Below are 18,162 nucleotides of genomic sequence, written 5' to 3' on the forward strand. Positions count from 1 at the left end.
AAGGTGGGGGGCTCCCGGAAAAGTGCTCAGGCGGTTGCGGGAGGGCGGTCCGCCTGTCACAGTCCCCAAGGGCGCCAGTCAGCCCGTGTTCAGATGAATTGCTCAGGCCAGACCCCTCTACCCGCGCCACCTGCCCCGGCGCCCCGGCCACAGCTGCCAAGGGCCAGGTGTGCACCTGCCACCTCTCACCCAGCCGGGATCCCCTCAGTCCGCGGCTGGCGTCCCCTTCCCCTCTTCCGCCCGCGAGTCCTCTCCTCCCTGGCTTCCTCTCCTTGGCCGCCGGCCCGTTCACGCCCCTGGGAGGGCTGTGTCCGGGCGGGCGGGGACTGCGGACTCGGACGGGGCGGGGGGCTGGGGCTGGGGCTGGGGCTGGCCTCCGAGCAGGGCTGCAGCCCCCGTCCCTCCCCTTTCCCTCCCCCCCGGGGCAGCCCTCCTCTCCCTTTCCCGCTCCCGGAGGACCAGCTCAGTGGCGCGGGCACTGCTCCCTGGGCTGAGAGCCTCAGGCTGTAACGCCCTGCTTCTCCAGTTGGAGTCGGGAAAAGGGAGCCTCAGTGCTGAGCGAGCTTCTGTCTCCTCCCTCAGTTTTTCTGCTGCAGGTAAGTACCTTGAACACTTTCAGGTGTTATCATGGCTGTGCTTGTTGATGTCACGTGTTTTTATAGTGAGAGTGATTACAGTGGTGAAAGCAGGGCTTGGTTCTGTTAAAAATGAGCTGAAGGCATGAGGCTGTGACATCCTCCTTCCTTCCCTCTCCCAGGGTGAAAGGAGTGATCCTCGATTTTAAAAAGATAGTTACAGTCCCTAAGTAGCCCAGCCCAGCTAGTGTGTGTTAAGAGGAACAGCACCACCAGAGGCCTTGGAGACCCAGGGATATTGCAGTCCTAAAGAGCTCCTGGCACTGTTTGGTTTGTTTTGGTTTTCTGTTTTTCTTAAATTTGTGATAGACTAGTGGTATAAACAGAAAAATAATTGTCAAGAAATATTTCTTCATGTAACAGTGTTATTGTGATATAGTTCACACACCATGAATTCCATCCATTTAAATGGTACAATTCAGCAGCTTTTAGCATATTCACAGTGGTGCAACCATTATTATTCCAGAACGTTTTTATCCCTTCAGAAAGAGCAGTGGAAATTAATGACCTATCCACCCCTCCCCAGTGGTGGTTCTAAAGAAATTTCTTGGCTATTCTTGACCATAATTTCACTTGTTACATTCCAAGAAAAATCTGGTAGGAATTCTAATCAGAATTGCAATGAATCTGTCTATCAAAACAGGAAGAATTAATGTCTTTAAGGCATAAACTTCTTCTACCCATGAATATATCTCGGACCCTATCTTTTCCTCTGTCCAGAGCCGGGCCCATGGGAAGTCCTCACTACTTGTTGGGCTTGTGAATGATGAGATTCTATACATCGTTAGTTGCAGCTGTAGCTTTTCACAGAAGAGAAAAATAACCTCAGTGAAGCAAGTGACTCTCTGATGGTCAGAAAGAGTGACAGCCAGTGCTGGAGTGATCCAGTGGACTTGGTGCTTGCAACCAGAATTCTCCACCACCTACAGCTAAGGGGATTAGAGCATTCTTTTAATTTTTCTTAATGGCGTTGCTTTTATTTTTACTTATTTTTTAAATTATTTTTTATTTAAGTGTAGTCAATTTACAATGTTAGTTTCAGGTGTACAGCAGAGATTCAGTTATAAACATATGCATATGTATATATATATGTTTTAGATTGTTTTTAGTATAACTCATTACAAGAAATTGAATATATTTCCCTGTGTTATATAGCAGGTCCTTGTCATTTATTTTATATTTACTAATTTGTATCTGTTAATCCCCCCTTTTCTGCCTGCTAAACACAGTTTGCTTTCTATGTCCATGAGTCCATTTCTAGGAGCACCGTTTTTCCTAGTAATATATGTTCTTTGGCTGCTTTCGGTTTCAGTAATTCCATCTTATCGGTGGGCGCTTTTCTTCTGGTAGCCTTTATGTGGTTTGCACACGTGGTAATAGAGATCTGTAATTGGGAGAACTCCAGGCCTCGTGTAGTCCCTGGTACAGAGTGTCCACAGAATTGATGGTTGGACTGGGAAAAAAGCACAGTAAATGCTGGAATTTCCACTATGGTTGAGAATTCCAGGTTTCAATAACCTGTTTAGACAACCTTAATATTGGCTGCACCCATACTGGGTAATTGGTGGAAATTCATGGTATGGTGGTGTAGAGACGGGGCCTTATATGCTTCTTCTCTTTCTATTTTCTAACACTCATTCTCCTGGGCCTTCCAGATCCTCCCCTAGAAGTGCCCAGGGCTGGCTTGGTGCTGCGCTGAGGCAATATTTGTTAATAACGCCCTTTCCTCTTCTCCTCTGAGCCTCCGTTTCTTCCTGTGCACAATGAGGGCTTAGACTAGATAAGTACTTTTCAGTTTCTTTTAAAGCCATGTTTCCTTTGAGAAACAGAAAATGCAAATTTCTCCTATCAACCCAACCCTTTAGATTTTGATAAATCCTCTAAGGAGTTACATAGCTCTTTGTGAAAAATTGATGTGAGTTTGATTCCAGGTGACACAGAAAAGACTCTTCAGGGATTTATTGCAGGGAGAGGGCAGGAAAGGGGCAGTATGTGACACTTTCTAGTGTGAGCACTCGAGCAGGGACTTGGATTTAAATACGGTGTCTGATGTGGCCTCTCTCTAATCTTGTAGAATGTGATAAACTTTTCTACCTCAGTTTCTTGATGGGTCACGTTGGGGTGATAATATTTTAAGGCTTCTGTGAAACATTATACACATAAGACATTTGTGTCTCGGTAGAAACAAGATCTGCTAGGGATTCAGGGATTTGTTTAAAAAAAATTCTTGTCCATAGCACTCTGTCTGTGTGTATTTTGAAGTTCCTGGAGGGTGAGGGTGAGTCTAAAGTCCATTGTGGGACAGGTGGCCTCTATTTCTGCATGCCCCAGTTTACCCGCTACTCCCCAGTCCTCTTCCTCAGTCCAGGATGAAGTTCCCTAGTAGATTTACACAGAGGTCTTGTGGAAATGGCTCTTCATTTTATTGTTTCACCAAGAAGGGCTGCCATCATGATCTCTGTGGTCAGGTTTTGAAGGGCTGCCATCATGATATCTGGTAAGAATTCTATGCAATTGGGAGTTTCAATTTAATGAAAAGAAAAAAATTACAAATAGAAAATTAGAACAAGGGTGGTGACAGGGGCTCTTGGAAGTGGACACCATTAGCTTTGTTAGCTTCAGGTGCTGCGGCCTGTTGCCACGAGGACCCATCCTCTTGCTCTGAAGTTGGAGGGACTAGTGGGTTCAGTGGGAATGTTAACTGAGTGTATCTCATGGGCTGGGCATTGTCCTATTTGTACTGTGTGTTCCTTATTTGAGACAGTGAGCTCACCTAACCTCAATGACCTCTTTAAAATATTAGACTTCTTATTTTGAGATGTAATGTATATTCCCATGTGGTAGTAAGAGATTACATGGAGAGGGCATGTGGACACTTTGCCCAGTTTTCTTAATGGTTCCATCTTGCAGTGTTGGGGTACAATTAATTACTGACTCACTAACAATTTGAGGTTTGTGTTATTGCCGTTATTTCTATTCATGATTAAACTGGGGCTTAGAGAAGCACACAGGCCTGCCCAGGTCACCCACATTGTTAGTGCAGAGTCGAGTGAACGTGGGCTTGGGATTTCCAGGCAGTACCATTATGATGGCTTGTGGCAGGGAGCAGCATTCACTTTGAATGTTTATTCATTCATTCAACAAACATTTATTGAGTAATCTCTGTGGGTCAGATGCTTTCTTAGGGTTATCTGATTCTTCAGCAGTATTGAGAATCAGGTAATATTAATATTTTTAATCTGAGAAAATTAGCTCTGTGAGTTTATAACCCACCCAAAGGAAGTATAGCTCATAAAGGAGGGATAGAACATTTGTACAGTCACCTCCTTTTATGCAGGTGGTACCCTAGGCATTTTACATTTGAACACATCTGTAATCCAGATATATTCTTCTAAGGCAAAGATTTTTTTTTAAATGAAGTATAGTCAAGTTTACAATGTTATGTCAATTGCAATTTGCTTTTAGACTTTTGAATTAAAAAATACATTTTCAGCTGGGTAATTAGGTGTATTTATTTGTTTCATTTTTAAAATGAGGTACTGGTGTTTGAACCCAGGACGTCATACATGCTAAGCATGTGCTCTACCACTGAACTGTACACTCTTCCCCAAGGCAAGTTTTCTTATCCATTATTATGAAGCTTAAGGGTTCAAATAAATTGGATAGAAATCCAGATCTTTTGATCCTACTGTGGTCCTTTTCTTTATATTCTGCTGAAGGGGGTTGGGGAAAGCATTTCCTTTGTTCATTTCTTTATTCAGCATTTTTGAGCAGTGACTTTGCATCAGGGCCTTGCTAGGTGCTTGGAAATATAAAATAAGAAGTGACCCTTCTCTGCAGAGGCAGGAAGCCTAGGCCAAAAGCTGGGTAATGTGATCCGAGCTACAGTGGCCATGTGCAGACTCTGAGGACAAACTGTACCGTTGGATTTGCTTTGGCTTCCCTTGCTTTCTGGCTGGTACACACCAGGTCACCGCAACCCAGATGGGCCCGTAGCACACAGCAGATTATGTACCTCGATCTCCTCTCCCCTCTCGGCAGGGCCTGCAACATGAGCATCCCTGACTACGTGCAGTGTGCTGAGGACCACCAGACTCGTCCCGTTGTGGTCCAATCCATAGAGGTCATGTCAGAGGAGAATTTCTTTTGCATCTATCAGCTACTCACCTTGGTGAGCCATATCAGCCCATGCGGCTCACAGTGGACACACTGTATGCACTACAGGCACCACTATGTGCCCGACAATGGGTGGAGCATCTTCCAGACCCACCGCAAGGTCGTGGGCCTTGTCACCATTACCGACTGTCTCTCTGCCAAGGCCTTCAAGAAGCTGCACGTGCAGAGGGGCTGTATGGCACCTCGTTCAATGACTCTTAGCTTTTGTCTTTGTGCAGCATGGGGAGGTAGCCGAGCAGCCGCGCACCGACGTTGCCTTCAAACTAAGAGGACTGCAGGGTGGTGGAGAAGAGGATCGAGGACTTCACTGACTCACTGTTCATCTTGCTCAAGGCCAAGTGGCTGGATGGTGGCCCCAAGATATCTGGGGACAAGATCCCCCTCCTCTGCATCCCGTTTGAGAAGGAGGAATTCATGAGACTGAACACAGAGAGCAGGTAAGTTTACCTGGAGGCCAGCCCACCCTGGCTGTGTGCCGGATTGCTTCCCTACATCCAGAAAGGGATCAGCAAGGAAGAAGTCTGTCTTGTAGCCAAGGGGAGGGGAGGTGCAGCCCGCCGCTTTACAGACATTTCAAAGAGAATCCGCCTTTGTTTCAGAGAGATCCTTTTAGGGTTAGTGTGGACACTTACTCCCGCTTTACAGCCAGGAACATGGTGGGAACCCTGGAGTTGCTGTCCAAGAAAGTAGCCAAAGCCACGGATGCTAGGAGCACTGGGGAGGAGGCTGGACTGAGCTGAGATGTGCTGTAGGTCAAATGCACATTAGACGCTGAGGCTTGTCTAGTAAAAGTACATAAACTATCCCTTTACTTCCTATATTGATTACATGTCAAAATGATAGTATTTAACATACAGTAGATTAAGTAAGATCTGTTCTTAAAATCACATTCTAGTATATGTTTTTTGTTTGTTTGTTTGTTTCTTTGTTTAAAATTTTAAACGTGGCAACTGGGAAACTTTCTTTACATGGCTCTCATTTCATTTCTGTTGGGCAGCCTGTCCTGGGACAGTCTCATCCCTTTGCTTATAGATGAGATGCTGAACCCCGAGAGGCAAAATGAGGCGCTGGTTTAGCTGCTGCTGGATCCGCTGTCACCTGCCTCCCAGGCCCAGCACCTTTTCAGCTCAGGCAGTCTCTTCCTGCCCGAGAGCCACCATGCCGTGTTAGGACATCAGAAACACCGCCAGGGACTTCTGAATGAACTCCTTATGCAGGGAAAGGCATATCACGGTGTTTGGGACAGAGCAGGGAAATGTTCATTCTCAGTTTGTCCCTGTGATTAAGTCAAAGGCCCCACTTTGCCTCGGAAGTACAGACGAGCTCTTCTGGGCTGCCTTCCCCCCCACCTTCTGCTCTGTTTCCCTGTGTATCTATCGTGCTGTCCCTCGGGCAGAAGAGGGTGAGATGCCTTTGCCGAGACGTGGTCCCCCTTTTCTGGGGTGAGTGAGGGAAGCTGTGTCCCCCTAGTTTACGGCCTCTGTCCTTGAGTCTGGAGAGGGCTCATGGTGGTCCCACAGGTGACGGTCAGAGGACCTGGCATGTGCTACCAGGCCCGCTTTGGAGGAGGTGCTCTGTGATTCTTGAACTTACATAAGATCAGATCCTACTTTCTGGTTGTTGGTAAGTTGGAGGAGAAGATGCTAGAGAATTGATAAATAGAATGTCTAGACCAGCCCTGTGAGTGAAAAGCACGGGGGACCCGAGTCCCACCTGCGAGAGCCCACCTAGCAAGCTCTGGATGAATATTCTGTTCCTCCCCGGACATACCTCTATGGCTTAAGGAAGAGGAGAGGCATGTCGTGGCCATGATCTGTACTTGTCCTCACAGGGCCCTGTGATCTACATGCCCGCAATCCCCATCTACTTCTTGGAGATGAGCTGACATGTTTAGGAGCCTGGGCACTGCTGAGGGCATAGCTGCCAGCACCGTGCTACACAGAGTCTGGCTCCGTTCACCTCATCTGTCAACTCCTGCTGAGGCCCCAGACATTTGTCAAGGTAGGTTCATCAGCGAAACTGAAGCAGGGACCTTCTTCTCCCCCTGGACAGACTGGTGAGTGAGAAGTGGAAGCCTGGAGCCCTGCCCCAGACCCCACGCCAGTGCCACTTCTTTTGTCATAGGAGGCACTGGTGACATTTTTGCTCAACAAATGCTTGTCTCTGAGTCTGCAGACCCACCAGAAAATGCCAGCTTGTTTTTGCCTTTTGAAGTCTGCCCTTGGGACTTAGCGTAGTAGCCGGATGTGTACTTAGCCCACAGTGGTTCAGCGCATTAAACTTCCCTCCTTGTGGGTCTGTATGTTCTGGTACCATAAGGGCTCAGCCAGCATCTGAACGTCAGTGAGATAACACGGCCAGTGAGCTAGGGTCAAGCATATTCTCCTCCAGTCACTTCTACTCCATTGTTGCTTTTACTATTCCACAGTCATTAATTTTTTAAACAATGCTTTGGTGCAGGAGCAGAGCCTCATTCTCTCCTGCTACTCTTGGTGGAAGTGAGTAAATCTGTCCAGACTGAAATGCGATCAAAATTTGTAGCTCAAAAGCTGCCTCGACGCTTGTAGGTGGAATTTTGGTTAGGGGCGCTGAACACGTTGTGGTCCCCTGGCAGCACCGCTCCCCTCAGGCCCCTGCTTTCCCTGGAGCAGGAGGTGAGGGTGGGTCTCACCATCCCCGCGTCCCTGACCTCACACACTCACGTAAATTCTTATACATGCAGTCAAAATCATTTTTGTTCTTGTGTGTTTCTAATTTTCTCTTGTTCCTCTTTTCTTTTTTCTTTATTCCTTTTTCACTTGTACTGCCCAGTGAACATGTTGTTGCTTCTGAAAATGTGGGCTGTGCACACCCTGCATTGGAAATAGCCAGATTGCCCTCCGTGCGTCTCCATCGCTTTAAAAAGCAACAACTTAACAGCTGTTTTGATCCATCTATTATCTTAGTCATTTTTTAATTTTCAAATTTTTTGGAATATTTGCTTTGTTAGCTCATCACCCACTGGTGTTTGATACCTGTTGAAATCCTTGCTTTTGAGGAACATGTTTGGTCATCCTTTTATTTGGTGACAAATGCGCTCTTATTAAATTTGTTTGATTGTTTTGTAGAAGTAAGATGCGATTTGATTTAGGCGGCTGCTGAGGCATTCTTTTCATGGAGTATTTAAACTTGTAAGGTTTAATTCTGCAGCATTTTGCTCGATTCCTGCTTTTACACAAACGTGCTCGGCAGGCGGTTCCTGGCTGTCGCTGTGTGACGTGCGTGACGGCGCTTCCTGGCCGGCGGTCACTGGAGAGGAAGTGGCCGCCACGGAGGTGACAGCTGCAGGGGCCGCTGTTGGAGGAAGTGGTCACCGTTTGGTTCTTTAATTTTTTTTTTTTTACATTCAACTTCCCCGTGTCATTTACATTACTTTGCCTTCATAAAGGGGCAGAATTGGGTCTAAAATCCATGCCACTATTTTGTTCCCTTTACGAGGCTGGTTTTTCTGAGTATCAGGACAACATGGCCTTCTCCTAAGTAGCTGGCTCACCTGGATCTGTTGGACACAGGGACTGCTAAAAGGGCCGTAGCTTCCTCTCTGCTCCAGCCAGTGGGCATTCAGAGCTGGGTCTGTGGTTTGCCTCAGCAGCCGTGCAGACCTCCCTGCCTCGGCCTTTACTTTTAACCCATGTTGGCAGTAAAGAGCTGAATCCGTTTCTGTTGCAGCTGACGTCCACCACTGACGGCCGTGTCGTTAGTTTGTGTTAGTCAGTCTCCAACACCCCAGACAACCGTGAAAGAAGATGATTTGGCAGACCTAGGACCTTGGATTCTCACCCCTACCCTGGTTCATCTCACCTGGCGGAATTGTTTGGTCACCACCATCATGCTGAACATGAGGCCTTGTTTCTCCTTTCATGCTCTGGTCCAAATGTGGACACTTCATTTTTCACTGAATTTGTCTCGCTTGAGACAGGCCAGAATATCTGAATGAGTCCATCACATTCTGGGTGGGAAACAGAACAGAAGTAAGTGTCACAAGTAGATGGAGTCTAGGCTGTCCGGGTTGGCAAATGCAGGCTGGGATCTGTGATGGCCGGGCTGTACCCTGGACACAGGCCTTTCCCGTGGCCCCTGAGAGCCCATGAGTTGAAGTGATAACAGCCTTGCATGGGTTCCCTCATCCTCATCTGCTCATTGGCAAGTGTGTCTGCTAATTAGGAGCTCCCCCAGACCTTGGGCCCTTCAAAGCTCAGACCACGGGAGAACCTTGAGTCCCTCCTCCTGGGACTCCTGTGTGAGAATCCAGTGCCTTCTGAGGTGAACAGCGGCAGGAGATGCCTCCCCCTCCAGGGAGCACCATACGGAGGACTGTTAGTGCACCATGCTGTGAGTTTGTGTGTTTCCGGCCATGGTCCCTGCAGAACTACACTTGAGATGGGCTTATTGACGGACTGATTCCAGGGCAGGGCTGGGGGGGACGGAACAGTGGAAATTGAATGTGACCTCAGACACCTCGGTGGGTGCTGGGGCTGTTACTAAAATGGGGAGTCTGGGAGATACCTGCCAGGAATCGAATTCCAGAGTAAATGGTGGACATGAGGCATTTTTAAGATGCCATTTGTCATCCAAGTTAGGACTTCAAAGAGGCACTCGGGTCGATGAGCCTGGGGCTCAGGTGAAGGAGCCGTACTAGAGATACATTCTTAGCTGCTGTTCACAGCCTTGCATGTGAATTAGATCATCTCGAGGGCTGCAGACTGAGGCTGAGGTGGGGTAGGACTGTGTCTGGATTGGAGGAAAGCCCAGACCATGCAGCTTTGGTGTGTCAGTCAGTGGCGTTTGCCATTGTCAAAGCAATGCCAGTTATCCTTAAGGGGCCGGGGGCTGGGCAGGACCAGCCAGGAAGAAATCTGAAGGGAGGGTCATGGCCAAGTGTGCGTCTTGGGAAGGTGCAGAGTCTGCAGGGTCCGGGAGGATAGACTCCTCAGAAGCTAGAGTTGGAGTGAGGAGTGGGGAGAAGTTTGTCACAATCACCTGTGAGGGAGGGAGGCAGGCCTTGGGAGCCCCACCATACCGGACTCGTTTTCCCATGAACAGAAGGCAGTTAGACAGAGGATCTGAGGTGAGAAGGGATGGGCACTGGGAGGGGAGCCAACCTGGAGAATGGTGCTTGGAAAGTTCTGGAATAGTCTCCCTGAAAAATAGAGTTAAAAATACCCAGACTCTTAAGAACATTGTTAGTGACTTGGGAGGAGGCAGTTGTTTTTCTGGCCTCCTAAGGGTAAGGCATGTATCCAGGGATACACAGAAGATACGGGTAGTCTGTTTCAGGGGCTTGATCATTACCGGGGGAACAGTGCAAGTTTAAAGGGGGAGAAGGGCAGCGGAGGGAAACTAGCCAGGCCCCGTGTCAGGTACCAGTCGGCCGCCCTACTTGCGTGTTGCATTCACATTCATGCCTCCCAGGTGGGCGGTGGCAGCCCCCTTTTGCGGTTTGGGAAGCCTTCTCAGAGGGGTTAAGGAATTGGTCCATTTAGCGGCTAGTAAATGCTGTAGCAGGATTCAAGCAGGGCCTTGTCAGACTTCAAGGGCATGTTCTCTCTACTGTTTCCAGTACTTCCCTGTTATACCTGGAATGGTGAAGTGGGTCAGTTTTGGAGCCTTTCAGAAAAAGTATGATTTAAGCGCCTCTGGACTGTTTTACAAAGCTCAGCGTTGTTTGATGGTTCTGAAGCACGCAGTGATTTTCGCCCCACAGAGGTAACGTCTAACTCCTTTGTCGATGTCGTGGTTGCAAATGATGTACAGGTTCAAAACCACACTTCGCAGCTTCTGAAGGGAAACTCTCCAATTCTCCCTTGATCCGCTTTCTTCCACGGGATGTAACTGTGCTGCAGCATAGGCCTGAGCTTTCCGTATGGAGTGAGGGTTTAATATCCGATGTTAGCATAAAACGGTCAGATGAAGAAAATCGACGTTGACAGTTTATTTTTGGGTTTCATTAGTCAAGATATACTATCAGTTAATGGCCCATATTACAAATGAAATTGAGTACAGGACATTGCATTTCTTCCTTTCTATTTAGAGTTCTCTTACAGAATAATGTTGCCTGCTTTGGAACATCAGCTGCACCACTCACGGCACCTATCAGTGTGTTGGTGTGATTGCACTTACAGAGTGAATGTAATCTGGGCTTCCTCAGCCCCGAACACTTCAGTGCAGAATCACGGGTTGTAGCCATCTGTTAGTCACGCAAATACTTCTAAAATTATATGATGCTAGAAAAGGAAGAAGAGAGAATGAGAGATTGCCTTTATCAAATTTCCTTTCAGTTCTAACTGCAAACTGTTGTTGAGCAGCTCTGGTTTCCTTTGGATATGAATATATACATTTCTTTGCATGTAACCTGGGTTTTGGACTAGAACACCAAGTTTTTGCTGTCCCCAAGCCACAAAAATAGTAGCCAAATTGGACCCGTGTGAAATAGTTTATAGTTTTTTCTGAGAATGTATCCTTGAATTTGGGACTTGGGCTGTGATTTTTGCTTTTTGCTTCCCCCACCCGTCTTGTAATCTCTCACTCCTTCCCACGTGGCCCCCAAGGGTTCGTGGACTCAAAGGAGCGGGCAAACACCCAGTTGGTCACCATGTACTGCTGCTATAGATAGAGGCCAGACAAGACCTAAAGGACATTATCAGAGAGCACTTCCTGGAAGAAATGGGCTCTACATTCAGTTGTGAGGACAGAGTAAGAGTCAGCCAGGAGAAGGAGTCAAGAATGTGGCTCAGGTCGCAGGTGCAGCCCGGGTAGAGGCCTGGAGGCTTTTGGCGTGGGGACCTGGGGAGAGTGCCCTGTGCGGTCCAGGGTGGAGGGAGCCCCTGCTGGGGAGGACACTGGAGAGAGTCCGTGGTGTAGGGCTTTGGAAGAAGTTGAGTTTTACTAGAACTGACACAGTAGGCAGTGAAGGGTGTCAACAGAAAGTGACCCTAAGGAAAGGTACTTCTGGTTTTGCTTCAGATATACTACAGACAAAAGGGTCGGGACGGGCGAGAGCAGGTAGGTCGGTCCCTTTGAGACCCAACCCGTCATTCATTTATTCATAACACGTGCACTTCAGTGAGTCTAGGGGAGACAGAGTGTAGCCACATTAGTAAGCTAAATGTATTTGCTTCTTGAGAACTTAGCATTGTCAGAAGTTGACTTAGCCTAGAATGTTTTAGGAAGAGAGGAACAAATTGTGGAGGTTGGAGGGAGGGAAGGCTTCCTTGGGAAACAGTCAAAATGAGCCTGGAGGCAAGTGGGAAGTAGGAGCAGGTCTGGGGGCTCCTGAGGTCACTGGGGACCTATGTCCTGAGATGAGACTGGGCGAGCAGGGTCTGGGGTGGGGCTAGAACTCTACCAGGGAGCCTCTGAAGTGTTTGAAGTGGGATTGATATAATCAAATTTGTGCTTTGGGAAGGCTGTCATGGCTCTGTGTATCTGTGTGTAGCGGGGAAGAGGGGGAGGGTGCCACCAACTGGGGGATCATTAGAAGACCATTCACAGGCTGGGATATGGGCATCGGGGCTACTTCGGGACGGCAGGGGCAGTGTGGATGCCGGCTTTCCTTATGTGGGGCTTGTTAGCGGGGCTGCCCTAGAGGCACCTTGTGGCTGGAAGAAAACGGATGGAGGCCGCCAGGTGGACATTCCTCTTCTCTCCTTCCAAGCCTAGTGTGATGATCTTAGCTCAGCCAACATTTGGAACAAAAGAGCTAATCTCCCGGGTTGCCCAGGCCTTTGTTGAGCTCCTTCGAGTGAGATCTGGTAGGATTTAGGTTTGTGTTCATATCTGGATGTTCACTTAGCTAGAAACGTCCTGTCATTTTGATTTCCATAGGGGTTTTTATCCTGATAAAGACTGCTTTCTTGGTGAGAGGAAAATTAATACAGCTGTTGTCTTTTTCAAAAAACATCATATATTTTAAGAACTTTAATATTCAAAAGAATAGGAATATAAAAATATTTAAGGAAGACTTTGGTGTGGTTTCTTTGCTTTCTGAGCTAATGTGGAGTTAGAGCCATTGCATTACTTAATAGCACATCCTTGCCAGTATTTAAAGAGCTGTTAGTGAGCGCCCCAGGCCCCACCTCTCAGAATCGTTAAAGTTTGCTCTGAAATAGTGAGGTCATAAAGGTCTTGTTTTCAGAAATCAAAAGGTTTTAAATACGCACCATAGCTCCATTTATAAAATAATAATAAGTTCAAAATTAAGAAAGTGGAGGATAATTGATTTTTTTAAAGCCTAAACATAAACTTTCTTGTGCTAATGTTGCAACTGGAAATTTTGAAAAGAAAAATCCTACTGCAATATCATCTACGTGGTATATATATATGAGTTTCACGCTTGAAAAGTAACTGCGCAGTGGTTTTCAAAGTCAGGAGCATTCCAGCTGAAATACTGGCAGTGGTGGCTGCTGGTTTTCAATGGAAGAGCCTAAATTTGCCTTCTTAGCTTTTTTTTTTTTTTGTACTGAGAAGGTTGAGTAGTGCTTTGCCAGCATGATTTTCGGGCAATTTGAGGTCAGATGTCGTGTACCAGCAGTGAGATATTTCCATGCATTTTATTTTCTGGACATCACCAGGGCACATGTGGGGTTTGTGCCTGCAGGCTGGAATGCTGTAGGACTCCCTGATCCATCACCGTTATGTCCTGGTGCTGCTCCAGTCAGTGAATGATTTTCTGTGGCTTGGAGGTAATGTGGTCTGATGGAGATGATCAGATGTGCAGTTAAAGTGCTATTAATTGAAATAAGAGTAACCTAGACACATTGCTCTAACAATACAGGATGAGGGAGGAGGATTGGCTGAGCTGCTTGCAGTGGGGTGTCTTCTCAGGTGACTCCCTCACCGTGATTCCTGCCAATATCCGCCCCAGCCCTGCACGGTAGTCCTGCCGAAGCAAGCAAGCACTTTGCTCAGAAACGCACTGAATTTCCTTGTGCCTCTGTTTGTTGGCTTTTTTTTTGAAAGCACATTTTGCCCTTTGCTTAAATGCCATCCATGCTAGTCACCTCTTACACTCATTTTTCTGGACCTCGTCCATAAATAGCTGCTGAATGGATGAACAGAATGTAGTATCTCCATGTAGTGGAACATTATTCACACTTAAGAGTGAGTAAAAAAGAAAAAAAAAGAGGAGAATGAAAAAGCCACCTGTTTTGGGAATTCCACCCTGACTGTTCAACCCACACTTTTCCGTTTGAAACCCAATCACTTATGCTCCACTCTACTCTTTTTGATAGTACTTACCACCTTCTAATAATCTTTAACGTTTCCAAAAAAAAAAAGAAAGAGATGCTGATACCACTTCAAAATATACAAGCCTTGATAACAGCTTGTTATTTGAAAGGAAGCAGACACAAGCGGTCACAAATTGTTGATTTCAGTGATCTGAAATGCCCAGAATAGGCACATGCAGAGGCAGAGAGCAGGTGATGGTTGGAAGTGGCTGAGTGGAGGGGGATTAGGGAGTGAATGCTAGTGATAGGGGGATTCTTTTGGGCTGATGAAGTGTTCTGGAAATAGAAGGTGATGAGGGCTGCACAACCGTGATTGTGCAGAAGACTGCTGAGCGCTGTGTCTGGGAGTGCCTGTCGTTGGGGCATCTTTATTTTGTTCTCATTCTGCAATGTGAAGTGCCATCTTCTGCTGTGGTCATTCTACACCTGTGAGTGGTGAGGGTCAGAGACTTTGTAGAGTTCTGTTCCTTTTCTCCCTCTGGCTGAGTGTAGGCAAAAAAATTTAAGCCTGAGAAAGTGCTCCATCTTCAGAAATGTCTTTCAGTTTTGCCTGGTGTAAAAATCTTGAGAGCTTTTAACCGTTGAGGCTAGTCTGTGGGGGTAAATAGCCCATGAAGCCTGGGTGAGCCCGGGAAGAGCCGGGCTTCCCTCCCAGACACGGGTGGGGATTTCACCCCCTTTCAGGCAGTGAAGGGCCCAGACCCGTGAGCAGAGTTGACAATCGTGAATATTTACGTGTATCCGCTGCTTCATCTTGGATATTAATTTCAAGCTGAGTCAGTTTGTGGCGGCAGCCTCATCCTACATCAGGAATTTATAGTATCTGCTCTTTGAGGTGAAGACCTGACAGACTTGATTATTTAACAGTCTGCCTTGAATTGATATCTCAGATTCCTTTGTCAAAAGCAAAATAGCAGAAATACAGACGTCCTTTAATGCCAATGTGGCCTGGAACAGGTTTAGTCTCTGTGCCTCAGTCGCCTTATCTGTGGGTGGGGAAGATGATAACAGTGCTTCCCTCAGAGGAGCTGGTGAGGGGAGAGTGAGAAGCACAAATGGAGGACTTACACGAGATGCTCATAAATGACCGAATTTAGTGCTCTCCGCCTGGTGAGGCCTGAGGTGCAGAGATGTCAGAACAGAGCAGTCCTAGCCGGAGCTCGATACGTGATGGTAGCTGTTATGATCAGTATCACCACTGTGGTTTATCAGGTAGTTTTAAGACTTGGTAATATGATTTCATGAATAATGTTAAAAGACTAGACATCTCAGATCCAGTTTACATAGTCCTCAAGATTTCTTCTGAGAATTGGATGGTTTCTTCCCCATCTTAAATCTGAGATGAGTCTCTAAAAAATTCCCTATTCCTCCATCTTTTTGCTTTAATTCTCTATTTCTTAAAAAACAAAGTTTTTAGATGGAGTTACTGGGGACTGAACTGAGGGCCTCATGCATGCTAAGAACATACTCTCCCAAATGAGGTATAATCTCTTCCCTGATTTTTTTTAAAATTTACATCTTAGTTTTCAGAGGTTAGAGGCCTCTAATTCTTTTTCTGGAGACTTGTCCATGAACCTGTAAATCTACAATTAATGGACAAAATTTGGTTTATTAAAAAAAAAATCTATAGAATATTCTGCAATCCATCCAAAAGGAAATTCTCATGGACTTAGAATGTTTCTCCTTTAAGGTGATATCTCCTGTTTGGTCGAGCTTAATTTATTAACTGCCATCCTCATCATCATAATGACCAAACTCGCTGTGAGTGGACGCCTAACTGAGGCTAAAATGCTTTGCTCATATTTTACTTCATAGCAGGTGTTTGATTGTAGGTATCAGTGTCTCCTTTTTTGTAGCTGAGGGATTGAGAGATGGGTCAGCTTGCCCCAAATCACACGCAGCTGGCGGTGGCTAGCTCGATGCTGGAATCCAGGCTGCACAGGATGAATTCTCAATTGCTCCTCTAATCAGCCTCCCAATGTGTGTTTTCCCGAACTCCTGTGAGTCCATAAATGACCGATTTTAGCTATCTCAGCCTGATGAGGTCTTCAAAGGAGAGACACCAGTGAGAATGTGAGGCAGAGTGACATAAATTAAAATTGTACATTTTCACAAATGTTTTATTCTCAGTTAATGACTTTAAAGGTAATATTTTTTTAATTTAGTGCTTTGTGAGAACTAAAAACAAAACATTTAAAATAACTATTGTGCAAGAGAGAAGTGGTTTTTGAAAGTCCAACTGTTGCTAATGATGTTACTTGTTTTTTCTAGTGGTGTTTATTTACTGAAAAATTTCCAAACACTGAATTTGTTTTATGTAGTCTTAGTATGAAAGAAAACTTTGTCAGTGAGTATTGTAAGTAAAATCCTTACTCTTTTCTTTCCTGATGATGAATATCTTAGTTGTTTACCTGGCTTAAGTATATTTCATCATTTGTGAAATTTGAGTAATATGGTTTACCTTGTCTGACTGTGAGAGCTGGACGCCTTGTATACAAAGCACCGTATAGGTGCTTAATAAAAATGTGCTGTCACAGTGACTGATAGTTTAGAAGTATCAACTCTGAATACTAAAAAGTGTAGCTTATTTCTGATGCATATTCAATATGTATATATATGATATACATTAATATGGCTTAAAGAAACTAGGATTCAGTTTTTTTATAAGTGCAGTATGAAGCTTTATTGAAATCTGTGTCATTCTAGTGAGACAGGGACTACTTAAATTGCCTTAAGCAGACGACCTTGAAGATTATTTACACAGAATGTGTATTGTTACAGCTCAGAATTCATGTTGCCGTGTAACCATCCATCAGACATTTAATTTCTCGGGATTCTGACCAGAACCATTAAGTTTAGAAAAATCCACATTGATTATTTTCAGGGAATAAGCTTCTCTCTTTTGTGATTAAAGAATATTTTGATTTTTTTCTGCACTCTTTTCAGGTTTTAAAATTTCAAAATTTTGATTTGACATGTCACTTTTTTAATAGAGAGAATAAAGCTCATGCTGTTTTAATATGTAAATAAATGTTTTTGTATTTCAACAAACTTGTATCATTTTCTGGCTCTTTGAGAACTATTTTGCAAGATACTTAGATTACCTACTGTTGGAGAAATACAGACGTGACTTCTATGAATATAGGCGTAGTACAGTTCTGTTGGTTTTTACTACAGTGCAAGACATGAGACCTAGGAGAGCTTTGCTGCTGATTGCCAGGAGGACAGATCTCAGGTCTCAGTCTCCCCTCATGTAAAATGAAGTGGCTGGACTGGAATCTTTCCACTTCTAAGATGAATTTCCATGAGCCTATGTATTTTGTTTATATTTAGGAGTATTAGCAATATCAGATTAAATACTGAATACCCGTCCATTCCCCCGAAGCAAAGTGCAGTATATGCTACATAAGCTTCTAGTTATCTGATTCTCGTTTCTCATCCTACAGTCAATTTTTGTGTTGCATGTTTCCCGGCAACCTGGAAGGTCTTTTTAGCCATAGGTGGCGCTGTTGCAACTTTTTACAGTCTTAATTTTTCTGTTTGTAAAATAAGGCTTAAACAATGTGATTTTATTTTGATTTCTTTGCTTAATGCTTCAGAATAGCACAATGTCCATTATGTCTTTCTACCTGGAAAAATTTTTCTGCTTATATCATAGTTTTATTCTGTTATCTCGCTGTGAACATTTCAGACTTGCTGTGCAAACAATGGCAAAATCGGCCTTTTCTTCTAGTGTTAGAAACCAGTGAGCCGGGATTTTATAAAACAGCTAGAAGCTGCCTCTGGAGCACCATAAAGCTGAAAAGTGTGTTGAGTTCCCTGAGTATTGACCCCGCCGCTGTGTGTTAATTGGTGGCAGTTGATTTGGTACATATATGAAGGGGTGTAGTTTCTTGACTTGGGTTTGCCTGCACGTGCTGCCACTGAACCACGTGATCCTGAGTCAGCTCGTTCTGAGTTTTCCCCTTGTCTGTGAGAAGGGGACGCTCATATCTGCTTTGTAGAATTGTGAGAATTAGTAATTATGTAACGTGTTTAACACAGTGGGTACGTCAAGAGAGCTCATAAACTTTAGCTGCTGTTTT

General features: G+C 45.3%; 2 protein-coding genes across 2 annotated transcripts in view; both read left to right on the forward strand.

Moving 5' to 3' along the window:
• Positions 1-5,122, forward strand: part of LOC140686901 (trafficking protein particle complex subunit 9-like) — a 548,774-nt gene extending 543,652 nt beyond the window's left edge. The window contains exon 7 of the mRNA XM_072942052.1: positions 5,030-5,122. Coding sequence (XP_072798153.1) covers positions 5,030-5,122 — 93 coding nt within the window. The remainder of the gene's footprint in view (positions 1-5,029) is intronic.
• The window catches only part of LOC140686884 (trafficking protein particle complex subunit 9-like), a 245,434-nt gene that overhangs the window by 78,327 nt on the left and 148,945 nt on the right, over positions 1-18,162 (forward strand). The gene's annotated exons all lie outside the window — the stretch shown is intronic.

The sequence above is a fragment of the Vicugna pacos genome, chromosome 18, assembly GCF_048564905.1.
Source record: "Vicugna pacos chromosome 18, VicPac4, whole genome shotgun sequence".
In the NCBI taxonomy this organism is placed as follows: Eukaryota; Metazoa; Chordata; class Mammalia; order Artiodactyla; family Camelidae; genus Vicugna; species Vicugna pacos.